The sequence below is a fragment of the Callithrix jacchus genome, chromosome 12 (genome assembly GCF_049354715.1).
Source record: "Callithrix jacchus isolate 240 chromosome 12, calJac240_pri, whole genome shotgun sequence".
In the NCBI taxonomy this organism is placed as follows: Eukaryota; Metazoa; Chordata; class Mammalia; order Primates; family Cebidae; genus Callithrix; species Callithrix jacchus.
In genome coordinates, this window is record NC_133513.1 from 28,838,961 (window position 1) to 28,854,794 (window position 15,834).

At 52.5% G+C, this 15,834-nt stretch overlaps 1 protein-coding gene across 4 annotated transcripts in view; it reads left to right on the forward strand.

Annotated features, from left to right (window-relative positions):
* Positions 1–7,287: 7,287 nt before the first annotated feature.
* Positions 7,288–15,834, forward strand: part of SBK1 (SH3 domain binding kinase 1) — a 66,166-nt gene continuing 57,619 nt past the window's right edge. For 3 of the 4 annotated variants that reach the window (XM_054242723.2, XM_078345016.1, XM_035267262.3), the window contains exon 1: positions 7,288–8,092. In XM_054242723.2, the coding sequence (XP_054098698.1) occupies positions 7,998–8,092 (95 nt within the window). In that variant the 5' untranslated portion in view covers positions 7,288–7,997. The remainder of the gene's footprint in view (positions 8,093–15,834) is intronic. The other variant, XM_078345014.1, reaches the window with a different exon arrangement.

A 15,834-nucleotide genomic window follows, 5' to 3' on the forward strand; every position in this document is an offset into this window, starting at 1 on the left:
TTCTCAGCCAGGCATGGTGGCTCGTGCCTGTAAGCCTAGTGTTGTGGGATGCTGAGGCAGGAAGATCACTTTAGCCCAGGAGTTGAAGACCAGCCTGGTCAACATGGCGAAATCCCATCTCTACTAAAATATACAAAAGATTAGCCAGACATGGTGGCATGTGCCTGTGGTCCCAGCTACTTGGGAGGCTGAGGCATGAGAATCACTGGAATCTGGGAGGTGGAGATTGCAGTGAGCCAAGATCACACCACTGCACTCCAGCCTGGGCGACAGAGCAAGACACTGCCTCAAAAAATAATAGTAATAATAATAACTGGGCATGAATGACGGCGTGTTCCCGCAGTCCCAGAGACTCAGGAGGCTGAGGTGTGAGGATCACTTAAGCCCGGGAATTCAAGGTTGCACTGAGCTGCGATCTCGCCACTGCACTCTAGCCAGGGCGACAGAGAGAGACCTTGTCTCAAAAAACAGAAAAACCAAAACAACAAAAAGCATCATCTTCTCTCATGGCAAATCTGAAATAAAACTTGGCATTTGGTCTTAAGTAATTTTTTTTTTTTAAGATGGAGACTCGTTGGCTTTAACATCCACAATGAACACAGGTGTGTTGTTGTCCAAAAAAAAAAAAGATGGAGTCTCGCTCTGTCACCAGACTGGAGTGCAGTGGCGTGACTTCAGCTCACTGCAACCTCCACCTCCCAGGTTCAAGCAATTCTCCCACTTCAGCCTCCCGAGTAGCTGGGACTGCAGGTGCAGGCCATGCCTGGCTAATTTTTAGTAGAGACGGGGTTTCACCGTTTTGGCCAGGATGGTCTCAATCTCTTGACCTTGTGATCCGCCCACCTCGGCCTCCCAAAGTGCTAGGATTACAGGTGTGTGCCACGACGCCCAGCCTGCTCTTGAATAATTTCTGAGGTGGCTGGTTTAAGCCACAGTAATGTGGGCCTCTTTGTTATGGCAGCTTCCCTGTACCCAACTTAATAGAAGAGAAGGGCCATTTTCCCTCACCTTCACTGGACAGAGAACTCCCCACAGCGGGGAGCCTTTCCTCTCTGGCCTGCCTGGGCCCCACATCCACTGCCAGGCATCGGCCTGACCCAGAGTGTACATGCAGCCATTACTGAACTTGAAGTAGGAGTTAGTTATGTCCACACTGTCCTCTCCCTTAGTCTAGGAGCATGTTAGATTCTCTCCCAGGGGCTCACTCGGGTCTTTAGTGAAGGATTTTGAAAAACACCAGTCATGCTTGGGCGTGACAAAGGGGAAGGAGTTTTGTGCCAGTCTCAAAAGCCCCTGGAAGGCCGGGCACAGTGGCTCACGCTTGTAATTCCAGCACTTTGGGAGGCCGAGTTGGGTGGATCACTTTAAGTCAGGAGTTCAAGAACAGCCTGGGCAACATGACAAAACCCTGTTTCTAATAAAAATACAAAAATTCGCTAGGCATAGTTGCAGATGCCTGTAATCTCAGCTGCTTGGGAGGCTGAGGCAGGAGAATCACTTGGACCTGGGAGGCGGAGGTTGCAGTGAGCCAAGATCTCATGTCTGCACTCCAGCCTGCCTCAAAACAAAACAGAAAAGCCCCTGAGGGAGGGAACCACCCAAGGAGATGGCCTGGGACCTTCGCCTGACTAGTCACTGTGTGCGAGGGGACTCCTAAGCATTTCACACGCTATGGCTCATAGTAGTCTCCCAATGGTCCCATGAGGTGGGTATTTGGAACTCTTGTCTCCCCATCAGCCATGGGAATAAAAGGAAATAAATATATGAATTGGCCAAGTGCAGTGGCTCATACCTACCCAGCATCTTGAGAGGCCGAAGGAGGATCATTTCAGGCCAGGAGTTTGAGACCAACCTAGGCAATACAGTGAGACCCTATCTCTACAAAAAAAAGAAAAAAAATTTAGATTACCTGGGCCAGCCCAGCACGGTGGCTCATGCTTGTAATCCCAGCACTTTAGGAGGCTGAGGCAGGCAGATCACCTGAGGTCGGGAGTTCAGAACGAGCCTGATCAACATGGAGAAACCCCATCTCTACTTAAAAAATACAAAATTAGCCAGGAGTGATGGGGCATGCCTATAATACCAGCTACTCGGGAGGCTCAGGAAGAATTACTTGAACCCAAAAGACGGAGGTTGTAGTGAGCCAAGATCTCGCCATTGCACTCCAGCCTGGGCAACAAGAGTGAAACTCCATCTCAGAACTGAAAATACGTAATAAATTACCCAGGCAAGGTGGTGCACACCTGTGGTGCTCACTGCTTGGGAGGCTGAGGCAGAAGGATCGCTTAAACCCAGGATTCAAGGCTGCAGTGAGCTAAGGTCGTGTCCCTCTATTCCAGCCTGGGTAAGAGAGCAAGAGTCTGCCTCTTAAAAAAAAAAAAAAAAAAAAAAAAAAAAGCGAGGTGCAGTGGTTTATGCCTGTAATACCAGCACTTTGGGAGGCCGAGGCGGGCGGATCACCTGAGGTCAAGTTGAGACCAGCCTGACTAACATGGAGAAACCCCATCTCTAACAAAAATACAGGAAAAAAAAAAAAAATAGCCGGGTATGGTAGCACAGTCCTGTAATCCCAGCTACTCAGAAGGCTGAGGCTGGAGAATTGCTTGAACCCGGGAAACAGAGGTTGTGGTGAGCCAAAGTCACACCATTGCACTCCAGCCTGGGCAATAAGGGCAAAAGTCCATTAAAAAAAAAAAAAAAAAGATATGGATAGCTTTAGCTAGGCCGGCACAGTGACTGGAATTGAATCTGTAATCCCAGCTATTGGGGAGGCTAACACTGGAGGATCGCTTGAGGCCAGAAGTTTGAAACCAAACCAGCCTGGGCAACATAGCAAGACCCCATCTCTCTATGTAAATAAAGATAGATAAATAAACAAAGATCAAGATAAAAACAAGAAGGGCCCTGCATGGACCAGTAGTGACAATGTGCTATGAACTGAAGGAACTGAAGAAGAGGATTTAATCAGCCCTTCACACTGCTGAGTGCACATCTGGAAAACCAAGGCTCACGGATCTTCACTGCTGGAGGGGGACTCAAGCCAGTTCTGCCCTAATGTGAAGTCCACATCCTGAAAACTCTTTGTCCAATCTGGGACTGGGTCTGATGTCTGCCGGGGCCTGGGTGGACAGAGCAGAGGAAGCCTGGCGGACACCATTCTCTGAGCCCTGGGTCCTGGGTTCTAGATGGCTATGGTGCTAGGTGAGGGCCCCAGCAGACAGGTCCTCTAAATGGCCTGAGCATTTCTAGCCACCCAGGGGTGGGCCCTGGCTCCATGAGGAAGGGCCTGGGTCCACCAGGAAGCAGGCAGGGCGTCCCCAAGGTGGACGTATCTCAGGCGTCTTCCTTTTCTGGAGACTCATTGTGTTTTTGAAATATTAAAAAAATACTAAAAACAGCTGCTGCTTGGAATTCTTAGTTGGTCGGGGAAAAAAATACCAAAAACAGCATTATGAAAACACGGTGTATCTTAGATGTTTTCATCTGCTTAACGGACACTCTTGCTTTGGTTTGGTCTGGTTTGGTTGTTTGTTTGAGATGGAGTCAAACTCTGTCACCCAGGCTGTGGTGCAGTAGCATGACCGTCGCTCCCTGCAACCTCCACCTCCCGGGTTCAAGCAATTCCCCTGCCTCAGCCTCCCAAGTAGCTGGGACTTCAGGTGCCTGCCACCATGCCCAGCTAATTTTTGTATTTTTGGAAAAGATGGGGTTTCACCATGTTGCCCAGGCTGTTCTCGAACTCCTGACCTCAGGTGATCCACCTGCCTCGGCCTCCCAAAGTGCTGGGATTACAGGCGTGAGCCACCGAGCCCAGCCAAGTCTACATTCAAGGTTCTTCAGGAATGTGGGGACCAGGCTAGATTCCCCTAACTCCTCAAGACAGCTCTGTGAGCCAGGTCTGCATCCAGGAGGATGAGCAGGGCCGACCCTGAGTGGTGAGAGGAAAACTCCCCCACATACTAAAGCAGCAGAGCCAAGGGCTGCAGGCCTGGCTCTGGTGCCAGAAGTTTGTGACATGGCCCCTGCTGGCCTTTAGTATGGCCCATAGGTCTGGCTCGGGGGCCAGGAGGGACTGGGGAAAGCAGGAGGAACCCCTCTGGGAGGGGTGGCAAATGGCTGAGATAGAAGGGGTCAGACTCTCCAAGATGTTAGGGGCAGAGTCTGGAGCCGCATGCTGACTCTAATCCTCCTTCCCTATGCTGTCATCAGAAGAGGGTGGGGGGGTGGGAGAGGGAAAGGTGGAGTCTCAGGCTCTTGTGAGCTGCGTCTGAGCCTTCACCCGCTACCTCCAGCAGAAGAGCCAGGCCCAGTCACCCAAACAGGAGGCAGACAGAGCTTCACAGCCACTAAGAATTAAGACCTATTGATTTTCCCCATTAGCCAGAGAACGCCATCAAAGTGCATTAAAACCAGGCAAAGCGGCAGCATCATGAATAATTAACATCTGCAAATGACAACCCCATGGGACTAGGGGGAGGCGGGAAGGGGCTTCTAGAGGCCTGGGGCACCCTGACCCCTTCTGACCCCCACCCCAGGGAGCCATCATCTAGGCTGCCCTGCCCTCCTTGCCTCTTGTCCCCTCTCATTCTTTGTCCTCTCCTTAAAGAAACACCAAGTCCGCAGCGCAGCCAGCAACCTAAGCTGATACTGGAGCAGGGAGGATAGAGCACTGAGACAAGAGTCAGGGGTGGCAGCTTGGCTCTGTGTCACTGTGTGACCTCAGCGAAGTTGCTGCTTCTTTCTGGGCTCATTCTCCGCCTCTGTGCAGTGAAGCGATCGGCCCAGCTGGCCTCTTGCTCAGTCTCTGGTTCTAGAGAGGGACAGTGACTCCCTAAGTTACACAGCAGGTCCGTAGCAAAGCCTGGGTTGCTGGGGCATCTTCCCCAGTCCAGTCTATGGGAGCCTTTTGTGCCAATCAGAAGAAAAGCACCCCCTTTGGGTAGACCAATTGGAAAAGGCTACCCCTTTGAGTGGACCAATTTGAAAACGAATGCACGCCCTCTGAATAGATCAACACTCTTCTAGGGGGACTAATTTTTCCTTTTTTTTTTTTTTGAGATGGAGTCTCATTCTGTTGCCCAAGCTGCAGTGCAGTGGTGTGATCTCAGTTCACTGCAACCTCCATCTCCTGGGTTCAAGAGATTCTCCTGCTTCAGCCTCCTGAGTAGCTGGGATTACATGTGTGTGCCACCACACCCAGCTAATTTTTGCGTTTTTAGTAGAGACAGGGTTTCACGATGTTGGCCAGGCTGGTCTTGAACTCCTGACCTCAGGCGATCCACTTTCTTTGGCCTCCCAAAGTGCTGGGATTACAGGTGTGAGCAACAGTGTTCGCCTAGGGGGACTAATTTTTTAAAGGCCCCCTCCAGACTAACCAATAAGGAAAAAGCACTCTTTTGGGTGGACCAATAAGAAAAAGGCAACTCCTCATGCTGTCACAGTTGAAAAGTGCAAGTCTTGGCAGGGCAGAGGTGGGGCTGGATACCACCCCCACAACCATCTCTTCCCTTCCCTGCCCTCCCCTACCTCTCCCCAACTCCCCGCCATCTCCTATCTTCCAGGGTGTCCTTGTGCAGTATGTACCACCTAAACAACTGTACATGGCCGCTCTGTTCCCAGCCCCCACCTTCTCTGGGCCAAGGAGGCCCAGACCTGTTCTTCCAGCCACATATATTGATGGTTCCTTCCAAGCCTCTCTGTGTCCCCACCACCAAACTCCTCAGCCCCTCAGCTGACCCGAGTTCCCACTTCCATTTTCCTCCCACCCAGCCTTCCTCCTCAGAGCCCTGGGTGGGCAGCTCTGGAACGGTCCCTCATGCACATCCAGCTGTGTCACCTCTGCCTTCTGGCTGCCTTGCAGCGCCCCGTCCATACCGTCCATGCCTCGGAGCCTTCGCATACTCTATTCTCTCTGCTGGCAATGCCTCATCTCTTGAGCTCCCTGGAAAACTCTACTCACTCTTCAAGGCCCAGCTTAAAGATATGCTTCTCACTCTCCTCCTCAAACGTCAGCTAGTTCTTGCCTCTGGGCTTCTGCACCTCTTCCTAGAATGTTCTCCCTTCAGATCTGGCTGGTTCCTCCTCCTTCTTCCTCCTCCTCCTCATCCTCGTCCTGAGGGTTTCAGCTCCAGTGTTCCCTCCTTGGGAGGTGTTCCCTGAACACCCCATCTAACTACCGCCCCATCAGCCTCTGTCACATGTCCCTGTTTTATTTTTTTCATAGCACTTTGGACAATCTGAATGTATTTTTCCTTTGTTTATGGGTGCTTCCAGAGCCACTGTGAATGGTGGTCCGTGTTGTCAACTGCAGAGGTTAGTGGGCTGAAACCCAGCCTGGGTCAACACGACAAGCTGGTGCTGGGGCTGTACCTGCTTGGAGGGAAGCACCTTTCCCTAATGCACATGATGGCACTATGCAGGCAAGCTGCAGCCCCACTGGTATCACCTCCTTCAGTGACATGCAAAATCCACCAGAGGAATGGCACCTGCCCACTTCACTGCTGTGTGCCCATGCCCAGCCAGCCCAGTGCCTGGCACCATGCAGGTACTCAGTCAACATTTCCAAGCCTGGTGCAGTGGCATGCACCTGTAATCCCAGCTACTTGGGAGGCTAAGAAGGGAGAATCACTTGAGCCCAGGAGTTTGAGACCAGCCTGGGCAGCATATCGAGACCCTATCTCAAAAAAAAAAAAAAATTAGGCAAACAAATTCTATTCTGATTCTCCCACTCCCATCCTCCTCCCATACTCCTCAATAAAGTACTGCTGTGGCTTCTTCATCGCTGGGTCTCACTGAAGCCAACCCCAGAACTAGGCTCAGGGTTGGCAAAGGTGACTGTTAAGGGAGCATGGGAAGACCCAGGGAGTTGAGGGGTGAGTGTGTGAGTTTGGGAGCCCTGAGGATGCTCCCTGAAGCTCTGAGCCTTGTCTATCCCAAAGACACTGCCCTGAGCCCCCAGGACCCCCCCCAGAGCCCCCCCAGCTCCCTGGAGGTGTGCATGAAGGAGTCAGGTGGTCCACACACTCCCAAGCCCGAGGAGCCCAGCTCGGCACAGAGACTTATGGGAAGGAGGTGGCACTGAGGGTCCTGCTGCGACAGCCAGGCTCAGAGCAGGGGTGGGATCAAGGCACCGCCCTTGCCTCTGCTCCCCAAAGCCACTTTGCCAGCCTGCCTGGCCGTACCCGTCCGCCCCGCCAGCCTCCCCAGCTTTGGCAGGGAAGGAGTTAACCTCCAGCCTTCTCAGCGTGAGTGTGGAGCTATTAATACCCACAGCCCAGTCAGTCTGCCAGAGAAGCCACTGGAGCTGGGGAGAGCAGGGAGCCGGGGAAGCCGCCAGCCGCCCGAGCTGGAACCGGGACTCCAGGGGCCAAAACTTTTCTCGATGACGACGTGGGCACCGTGCCAGCCTCACCTGGCCCTTGCCCATCTGTCAGCTGCAGGTCCCAACCCTCTCTCCTGGAGGCCACCCGTGCCACCCACCCCAGCCGAGAACAAACTTTCTTCCTTTGCGGCTGTGCTGGCTGGACAGGGAGGAGCAGACGACTGGACAGACAAGGGCACTGGGATACAGGACACTGTAAGCCTGCCCTCCCAGGCCCGCCTCTGACAGACAGCCACAGAGTGGGCAGCTGGGGGGCCTAGGGCTCCACAGGGGCAGTGGGGGCCCTGCCGGACCTCCGACCACCTACCAGCCACCTTGGAGTCCAGGTAGCTGGACACTGCTTCCCAGGGCCCAGCCCTTTGGCTGGAACACCCTCGGGTCAAGACAGGAGCCCCCACCAGACAGAGCCCCCTCGGCTCCTCCACCCACCGAAGCGACGGGCAACCTGAGTGAGAAGGCACAGGTGGCGGGCGGGCAGGTGCGGAGCCCTGAGGCCGACGGGCTGCTGACCCTGGAGCACCCTGGCTCAGGGACTTCTGCCCAGGCTGGGGACGATGCTGTGGAGGCCACCCCCATCCACCCCTGCCCTGTCCTGGAGCTGCCTCCAGCCTGGCCCATGGGCTGTGGAGTCGATGATGTACCGGCCTTCTGCTTCATCTGCTTCCACAGGGAGGAGGAGGAGGAGCTGCTGGAAGAAGTCCCACTGCGGAGGTCAGTGCCCGTGGGTGGCCAGTGGGTGGGCAGCGAGTGGGCACCGGCGCTCGACCTGGGGTGCCTCTGGGCCTGGCAGTCTTGCTTCAAGTCTCTCTCTCTCTGCTTACCACCCACTGCCACTTCCTGCTTCAGGATCTCAGATCTCTTACCTGGCTATTGCCACAGCCTCCTCCCTATCCCTCCCACCCTGGCCCCAGAGTGGGTTTCCTGTCCTCTCCCACAGTGGGCATGTCCCCTCCACCTCGCTCAGAGCCCTCCATGGCTCCCACCTCCCGTGGGATGAAGTTGACACTCGGCTGGGCATTCAGGCCCTGCGTGATCGGGGCTGACGCTCTTCACCTTATCTCACTCTGTTTCCCCATATTCACCTCCAGTGAAACTGCCCAGACTTCTCTTCCCCAGTTCTCCTCCATCCAGGTCCAGCTGCAATGCTTCCTCCTTCAGGAAGTGCTCCTGGATGTCCCTGTCCCACCCCAATCTAAGAGCCACCTTTCCATCCTGCACTGCAGTGGCACCTAACAGGTGTTCCATCTTTGTTGAATTCATAAGTGAACATGTGTGCATGTGTATTTGCTTGCGTGTGTATGTAAAAGAGAGAGGGAGAGAGAGAATGAAGGTTTGTGAGGCTACCTGACTGGGTATTGGGGGCAAGTGTGTGTGACTGTGAGCATGTGTACAAGTTTGTGGGCACAGGTGTGAGTTCTGCATACCTATGTGGAGGGAAGTGCTGTTCTGTGAACCCCCAGTGGGAGTTCATGCCCTAGAGACCATTGTTCCTTTAGCCAGCTCTCCCCACCCCCACCTGCAGGGAAACCCAGGCTCCAGCCAAGTGCATTATCCAAGCTGTGACCACAGGCTCTGGGAGTGATCTGCAGGGGAGACAGGGGTCACCTCTGTTCCAGCCCCCCCTGCCCGTGCCTCCATCACTGCCTGAGTCAGCACTGCCCTGCCCTGGGTCAGGAGAGGCAAGGCATGAGCCAAGACAGGTTTCCCCTCCAGGATGCTTGCAAGATGAGAGGGCTGGGGGATTGATTCCTGCAGCCTGCCCCGGGTTCCTCCCTGACTCTCTCTGTCAGACCCTGGGTCCACAGTTCCCGCTCCGTGGGCCTCTGTCTTCTCATCTGGGAAATTTGAGGCTGTTCTCTGCTATGGTTGTCAGCTTAACATTCAACACAGAGACTGGCCACCCACAGATGGCCAGGGCCTGGGCTGGGGACTGGAACCCGGCTCCCAGGGTCACTGCCTGCTAAGAGAGACAGAGGAGAAGACAGATCAGTTCCACACAGAGTAGTGGGCATCTTGATGGGCATGGGTGCAGAGTGCCTAGGAAATCAGGAGGGGAAGAAGGACCATCTCCACCCACAGGAGCCATCAGAGGCCACCAGGTCTGTCTTAACATCCAAGTGCCCTCCCAGGGGCAAGAGAGGCTGAGGAAAGGGCATCACAGGCAGCAGGAATGGCAAGAGCAAAGGCTTGGTGCAAACAGGAAATGAAGTGTGGACAGTGCGGGTGTGGCAGGAACGGGGCCAGATCACAGAGGGCCTGGAAGCTGAGCCGGGGACCTGACCCATAGGTGCTGGAGCAAGCAATGGGGAGGGCTCGAGGCAAAACAGGGGCAAGTGAGGAGAAGCAAGGGAATTATAGCTACCAAGGGCACCTTAAACTCCAAAGCCATGGACTCATGATAGAAACCCATGTTCATAGTGAACTCTCAAAATGCTTGTTGAATGAATAAATGAATGAAGAAACGAATATGACATTGAAAGACAGGGCATCAGGCTGGGTATGGTGCCTCACACCTATAACCGCAGCCCTTTGGGAGGCCAAGGCAGGTGGATTGCTTGAGCTCAGGAGTTTGAGACCAGCCTGGACAACATAGTGAGATCACCATCTACACACACACACACACACACACACGCACACGCACACGCACACACACACGCACACTTAGCCAGGCGTGGTGGCATGCACCTGTAGTCCCAGCTACTCCAGAAGCTGAAGCAAGAGGATCCCTTGAGCTCAGTATTTTGAGGCTGCACTGAGCTATGATTGCGCCCCTCCACTCCAGCCTAGGCGACAGGAGAGACCCTGTCTCAAGATAGAGAGAGAGAGAGAGAGAGAGAGAGAGAGAGAGCGAGCGCATGGGAATAATCTGAATTGATTGTTCAAAAATACCACATTCCCAGGCCCTGCCTTGGAGATTTTGCAGCTTCGGGTCTTAGGATTGATGTGTGATGTTGATCAGTTTCCTCCTAGGGAATAATTTAAGCAAAGCAGCATTTGGGAAGCCCCAGAAAGAGACAGGCACAGGCCTCAGGGTTGGCAGCCGTGAAATCCTGCCCCCTCCTCCCTCATCCCTTCATCTCCCACCTCTGATTCTGGGGACTCTCTGTAGGGGATGTCTCTCTGCCTCCTTCCCTGGGAGTATGGTAGCCTATGTTTGCAGGAGCTGGTCTCTTTTCTAGCCAGTGGGTTCTGGCCCTTTAAGACCTGGGAGGGGATAGGGCCAGGCTGGGCAGAGACAGTGACCACAGGTGCCAGGTGGTGAAGCTAAAAATACTGAGTGATGCGTCCGCCCAGGCTGCGTGGCCAGTGCTGGCTGGGGAGGGTGGGACAGAAAGCGCTGGAGTGTTTCTTTGCTGCTGGAGGAGGGGCAGTGGTGCAGGAAGGCTGGGTGGGGTCACCTTGGGGGCTTAGAGGAATCTGTGGCTGCCCCCGCCCAACCTCACCCCGCCTCTCCCAGCCTTGCTCCAGCCCCTGGAAGGCTCCAGAATTCACTCCTAGAATAGCCGGCTGCCACGTTTAGCAGCCTGGGCAGGCTAATTCTGGTGCATCCCGCTTCTGTGTGATCCTGGAGAAGTCACTTCTTTTCATTGGGTATCTGTAAAATTAAAGAATTGGACTTTCTCAGGCATTTGTAGGGAGAGAAAGGCAACAAAGAGGGGCAGGTGACCAGTTCACTCCTTTGTGGATTCAGTACATTTCCTGTGGGGACTGGATGCTGAGGCCACTGCATGAATGTGACACAGCCATGTCCCTGGAGGCGCTCGCAGCCTAGCGAAGACAAAACAACACACGCTCCAACAGACAGTGCCACATGCTATAATAAAGGTGTGAGCACCGTGCCCTCGGCTTCTGTTGTGGGACGATGCAAGAGACAGCCCCACAGAGAACACATCTGCATTTGATGAAAATTTGTCAACAAACTCGTCACCCACAGTGATGTTCACCAGCCACCTACATATGGTGTTTTGATGTATTAATTAAGGTGAGGCAAGCTGTTGGAATAAATAAGCTTGGCGATCATAATGGCTCAACACAGAAGAGACTTATGTTCTGGGTGTGTGTTGCGGGGGTGGTGATGGAAGAGACTCTGCTCCATGTGATCTTTCAGGGATCCAGGCTCCTCTCATCTTGTGACTCCATCATCACCCACAGCCACTGCATGCAGCTTGCAAATGAAGAAAAAGTGTGGGGATCACATATGAGGTTTTTATGAACCAAAGCTGGAAGTGGTCTCCTTCATTTCTGCCCACAAGCATTGGCCAGAACAGCTCATTGCAAGAAAAGCTGAGAAACGCAATCCAGTCTACATGAAAGCATCCAGCACATAATAGATGCTCGATGTGCTCGTTTATTCATTCACTCAGTAAATTTCGTTGCATACCTTTCGTAGGCTAGCACCAGAAGCTGGACTGAAAATACCATCCCTGCCCTCAAGGGGTTTATGTCTAATGAGGGAGTCAAAGCACAAGTGAACAGATCAGATCATCAAGACTCCAAACCCACTGGGAAGGACATTACCAGGGATGGTGGAGACAGCCACTTTGCATACGGTAAACAGAGGTACAGATGTTTCACCCGAGATCTTGAGAATGAGAAGGAGCCAGCAGTGGAGAGAGGGGTGGTAACAGCAGCTCAGGCAAGGCAAACTGAGAGCAACGGGTAGGCAGGAGCACGAGGAGGGTGAGGGATAATGGGTCCCTGTGGCCAAGGCAGAGCAAATGACAGGGACAGTGACAAGAAGGGGGCCAGAAGGTACAGGAACAGTCAGGCCACGCAGGCCTTGGCACCCATAGAGAGGAGAATGGATTTTGTTCCAGATGGACTTGGGAAGCCTTTGAGAGCTCTTAAATGGGGGAAGTTGTATAATCTGACTGACATTTTAAAGGATATTTCAGGCTATGCTTGGGAGAATCCGTGGTGATGGGCCAGAACGGATAGAGGACACCAATGTGGAGGTCATGGTGGTGGGCGGCTTTGGAGACAGGGAAGTAAGGAAGTGCTTTCTGAACGTATTTAGGGACTGGGCACAGTGGTTCATGCCTGTAATCCCAGCACTTTGGGACACCAAGACGGAAGGATTGCCTGAGCCCAGGAGCTCCAGACCAGCCTGGGCAACAGAATGAGACCCTGTCCCTATAAAAGAAAAATTTAAAAATTAGCCAGGCATAGTGCCGTGGGCCTGTAGTCCCAGCTACTCGGGAGGCTGAGGTGGGAGGATTGCTTGAACCCAGGAGTTTGAGGCTGCAGTGAGCTGTGATCGTGTCACCGCACTTCAGCCTAGGTGACACAGCAAAACCCTGTCTCTAAATAAATGAATAAAAGCAAACATTGAAGACAAATCCACAGCATTTTCTGGTGAGTTAGAGGAGGAAGGGAATCCGGGGTGAATCTGGGCTTTGGGGATTGCAGAGATGCATGGAGGATGGGCAGATTGAAGGGAGGGAAGAGGCTTGGTGAGAAGAACATCAAGAATCCCAGCCAGGCGCACTGGCTCATGCCTGTAATCCCAGCACTTTGGGAGACTGAGGCAGGAAGATCACTTGAGGTCAGGAGTTTGAGACCAGCCTGGCCAACCTGGTGAAGGCTTGTCTCTACTAAAAATACAAAAATTAGCCAGGCATGGTGGCACATACCTGTAGTCCCAGCTACGAGGGAGGCTGAGGCAGGAAAATCACTTGAACCCGGGAGGCGGAGGTTGCAGTGAGCGGAGATTGCGCCACTGCATTCCAGCCTGGGCGACAGAATGAGACTCCATCTCACAAAAAAAAAAAAAAAAATCCTGCCACGGATAAAAGCAGGTGACGTGTGCAAATGAAGATGTCAAGAGAGAACTTCATAATGAGAGTCTGGCGTTCAGAAGAGGAGCCTCTCCTCATTGGGAAAAAGATGGCATTGTGAGCCACGAGATCATGCGGGAGAAGGGAGGGAAAAGGCTCCAGGGCGGGGCCCTGAGGACTCCACAGTATTGAGATCAAGGGGAGGAGAAGCCAGAGAGGGAGGCAGAGAAGGAGCAGCTGGGAAAGTGGGAGGGAAACTGAGAGCATATGCAGTCACAGAAACCAAGGAAGTGTCGGGAGGAGAGGGGGCGTGGTCCACCAGCTTCAAAGATGGGAACAGTCCAGAGAAACGAGGCTATTAGATTCAGCTGCCAGACGCATTGGAGCACACCTGCAATCCCAGCGCTTCGGGAGGCTGAGGCAGGAGGATTGCTTGAACCCAGGAGTTCGAGACCAGCCAGGGCAGCATAGGGAGACCCCCATCTCTACAAAAAGTGAGGAAAAAAAATAGGGCTGGTGTGGTGGCTCACACCTGTAATCCCAGCACTTGAGGAGGCAGAGGCAGGAGGAACACTTAAGGCCAGGAGTTTGAGAACAGCCTGGGCAACATAGTAAGACCCTATCTCTATAAAAAAAAAGAAAAAAAGCTGGACATCGTGGCGCATGTCTGTAGTTCCAGCTACTCAGTAGGCTGAGGTGGGACGGTTGCTTGAGCTTGGGAGGTCAAGGCTACAGCGAGCAATGACGGTACCACTGCACTCCAGTCTGGGAGACAGAGCGAGACTCTGTCTCATAAATAAATAAATAAATAAATAGCCGGGCATGGCGGCACATGCACCCATAGTCCTAGCTACTCGGGAGGAGGCTAAGATGGGAGGATTGCTTGAGCCCAGGAGTTCAAGGTTACAGTGACTGCACTACTGCACTCCAGCCCGGGCAACAGAGGAAGACCCTATCTCTAAAAAATACAAAAATAAACATTAAAAACATAAATAATTTTTTAAATGATTAGATTTAGTGATGTAGCAGTCAAGAGCGACCTCGATAAGAAAGCATCATGAGATTGGGCATGGTGGCTCACACCTGCAATCCCAGCACTTTGGGAGGTGGAGGCAGGTGGATCACTTGAGGTCAGGAGTTCGAGACCAGCCTGGCCAACATGATGAAACCCTGTCTCTACTAAAAATACAAAAATTAGCCCATCGGTGGTGCATACCTGTAATCGCAGCTACTTTGGAGGCTGAGGCAGGAGAATTGCTTGAACCTGGGAGGCAGAAGTTGCAGTGAACCAAGAACACATCACTGCACAGAGGGAGATTTTGTCTCAATAATAAAAAAAAAGAATGCATCATGAAGCAGTGGAAATAAAATCAGGTTTGAGGCAGTTAAAGATTGAACACACACATGTAGCTTCTCCATATCCTAAAGCCCCATTGAAAGGATAGTGAGGCTCGGTGAAGTGGCTCATGATTGTAATCCAACACCTTGGAAGGCTGAGGCAGGAAGATCACTGGAGCCCAGGAGTTCAACACCAGCCTGGGCAACATAGCAAGATCCTGCCTGTCTCCACAAAAAAGTTTTGAAAATTCACTAGGTGTAGTGGCACATGCTGGTAGTCCCAGCTACTGAGGAGGCTGAGGTGAGAGGATCACCTGAGCCCAGGAGTTTAAGGCTGCAGTGAGCTATGATCACACCACTGCACTCCAGCCTAGGTGACAGAGGGAGACCCTGTCTCTAAACAACAACAAAAAAAAGGATAGTGAGAGGATTTTTGTTTGTTTGTTTGAGACAGAGTCTTGCTCTGTCAGCCAGGCTGGAGTGCAGTGGTGCGATCTTGGCTCACTGCAACCTCTGCCTCCCAGGTTCAAGGACTTCTGCCTTAGCCTCTCGAGTAGCTGAGACTACATGCACACGCTGCCATGCCTGGCTAATTTTTTTATTTTTTAATTTATTTTATTTTTTTTTTATGAAGCTCCACTTTCACGGTCTATATTCGTACTGAAAATCAAGATCAAGCGAGTTTTGTCCTTCTGCTCCACGGATTTTTTTATATATTTAGTAGAGACAGGGTTTCACCGTGTTGCCTGGGCTGGTTTCAAACTCCTGAACTCAGGTAATCTACCCACCTTGGCCTCCCAAAGTGCTAGGATTAACAGGCGTGAGCCGCAGCGCCTGGCTGTGAGTGATTTCTTTTCTTTTTTCTTTTTTTTTTTTGTGTGTGAGACAGAGTGTTGCTCAGTCGCCCAGGCTGGAGTGCAATGACTATCTCCACTCACTGCAACCTCCTGGGTTCAAGCGATTCTCCCACCTCAGCCTCCTAAGTAGCTGGGATTACAGGCACCTGCCATCATGTCCAGCTAATTTTTGTATTTTTGTAGAGATGTGGTTTCACCAGGTTGGCCACGCTGGTCTCAAACTCCTGACCTCAGGTGATCCACCCACCTCGGCCTCCCAAAGTGCTAGAATCACAGGCATGACCCACCACGCCTGGCTTGTGAATGGATTTTTTAAAGGTGTGCACATCAGTCTTTTATTGCTTCTGTAACAAACTGGCATAAACTTAGTTGCCTAAAAGCAAACAAATTAATTCTTATAGTTTTATATGTTAGAATGGACACAGGTCTCACTGAGCTGAAATCCAAGTGTTGACAGGACCGCTCTAGGCAGCTCTTCCTG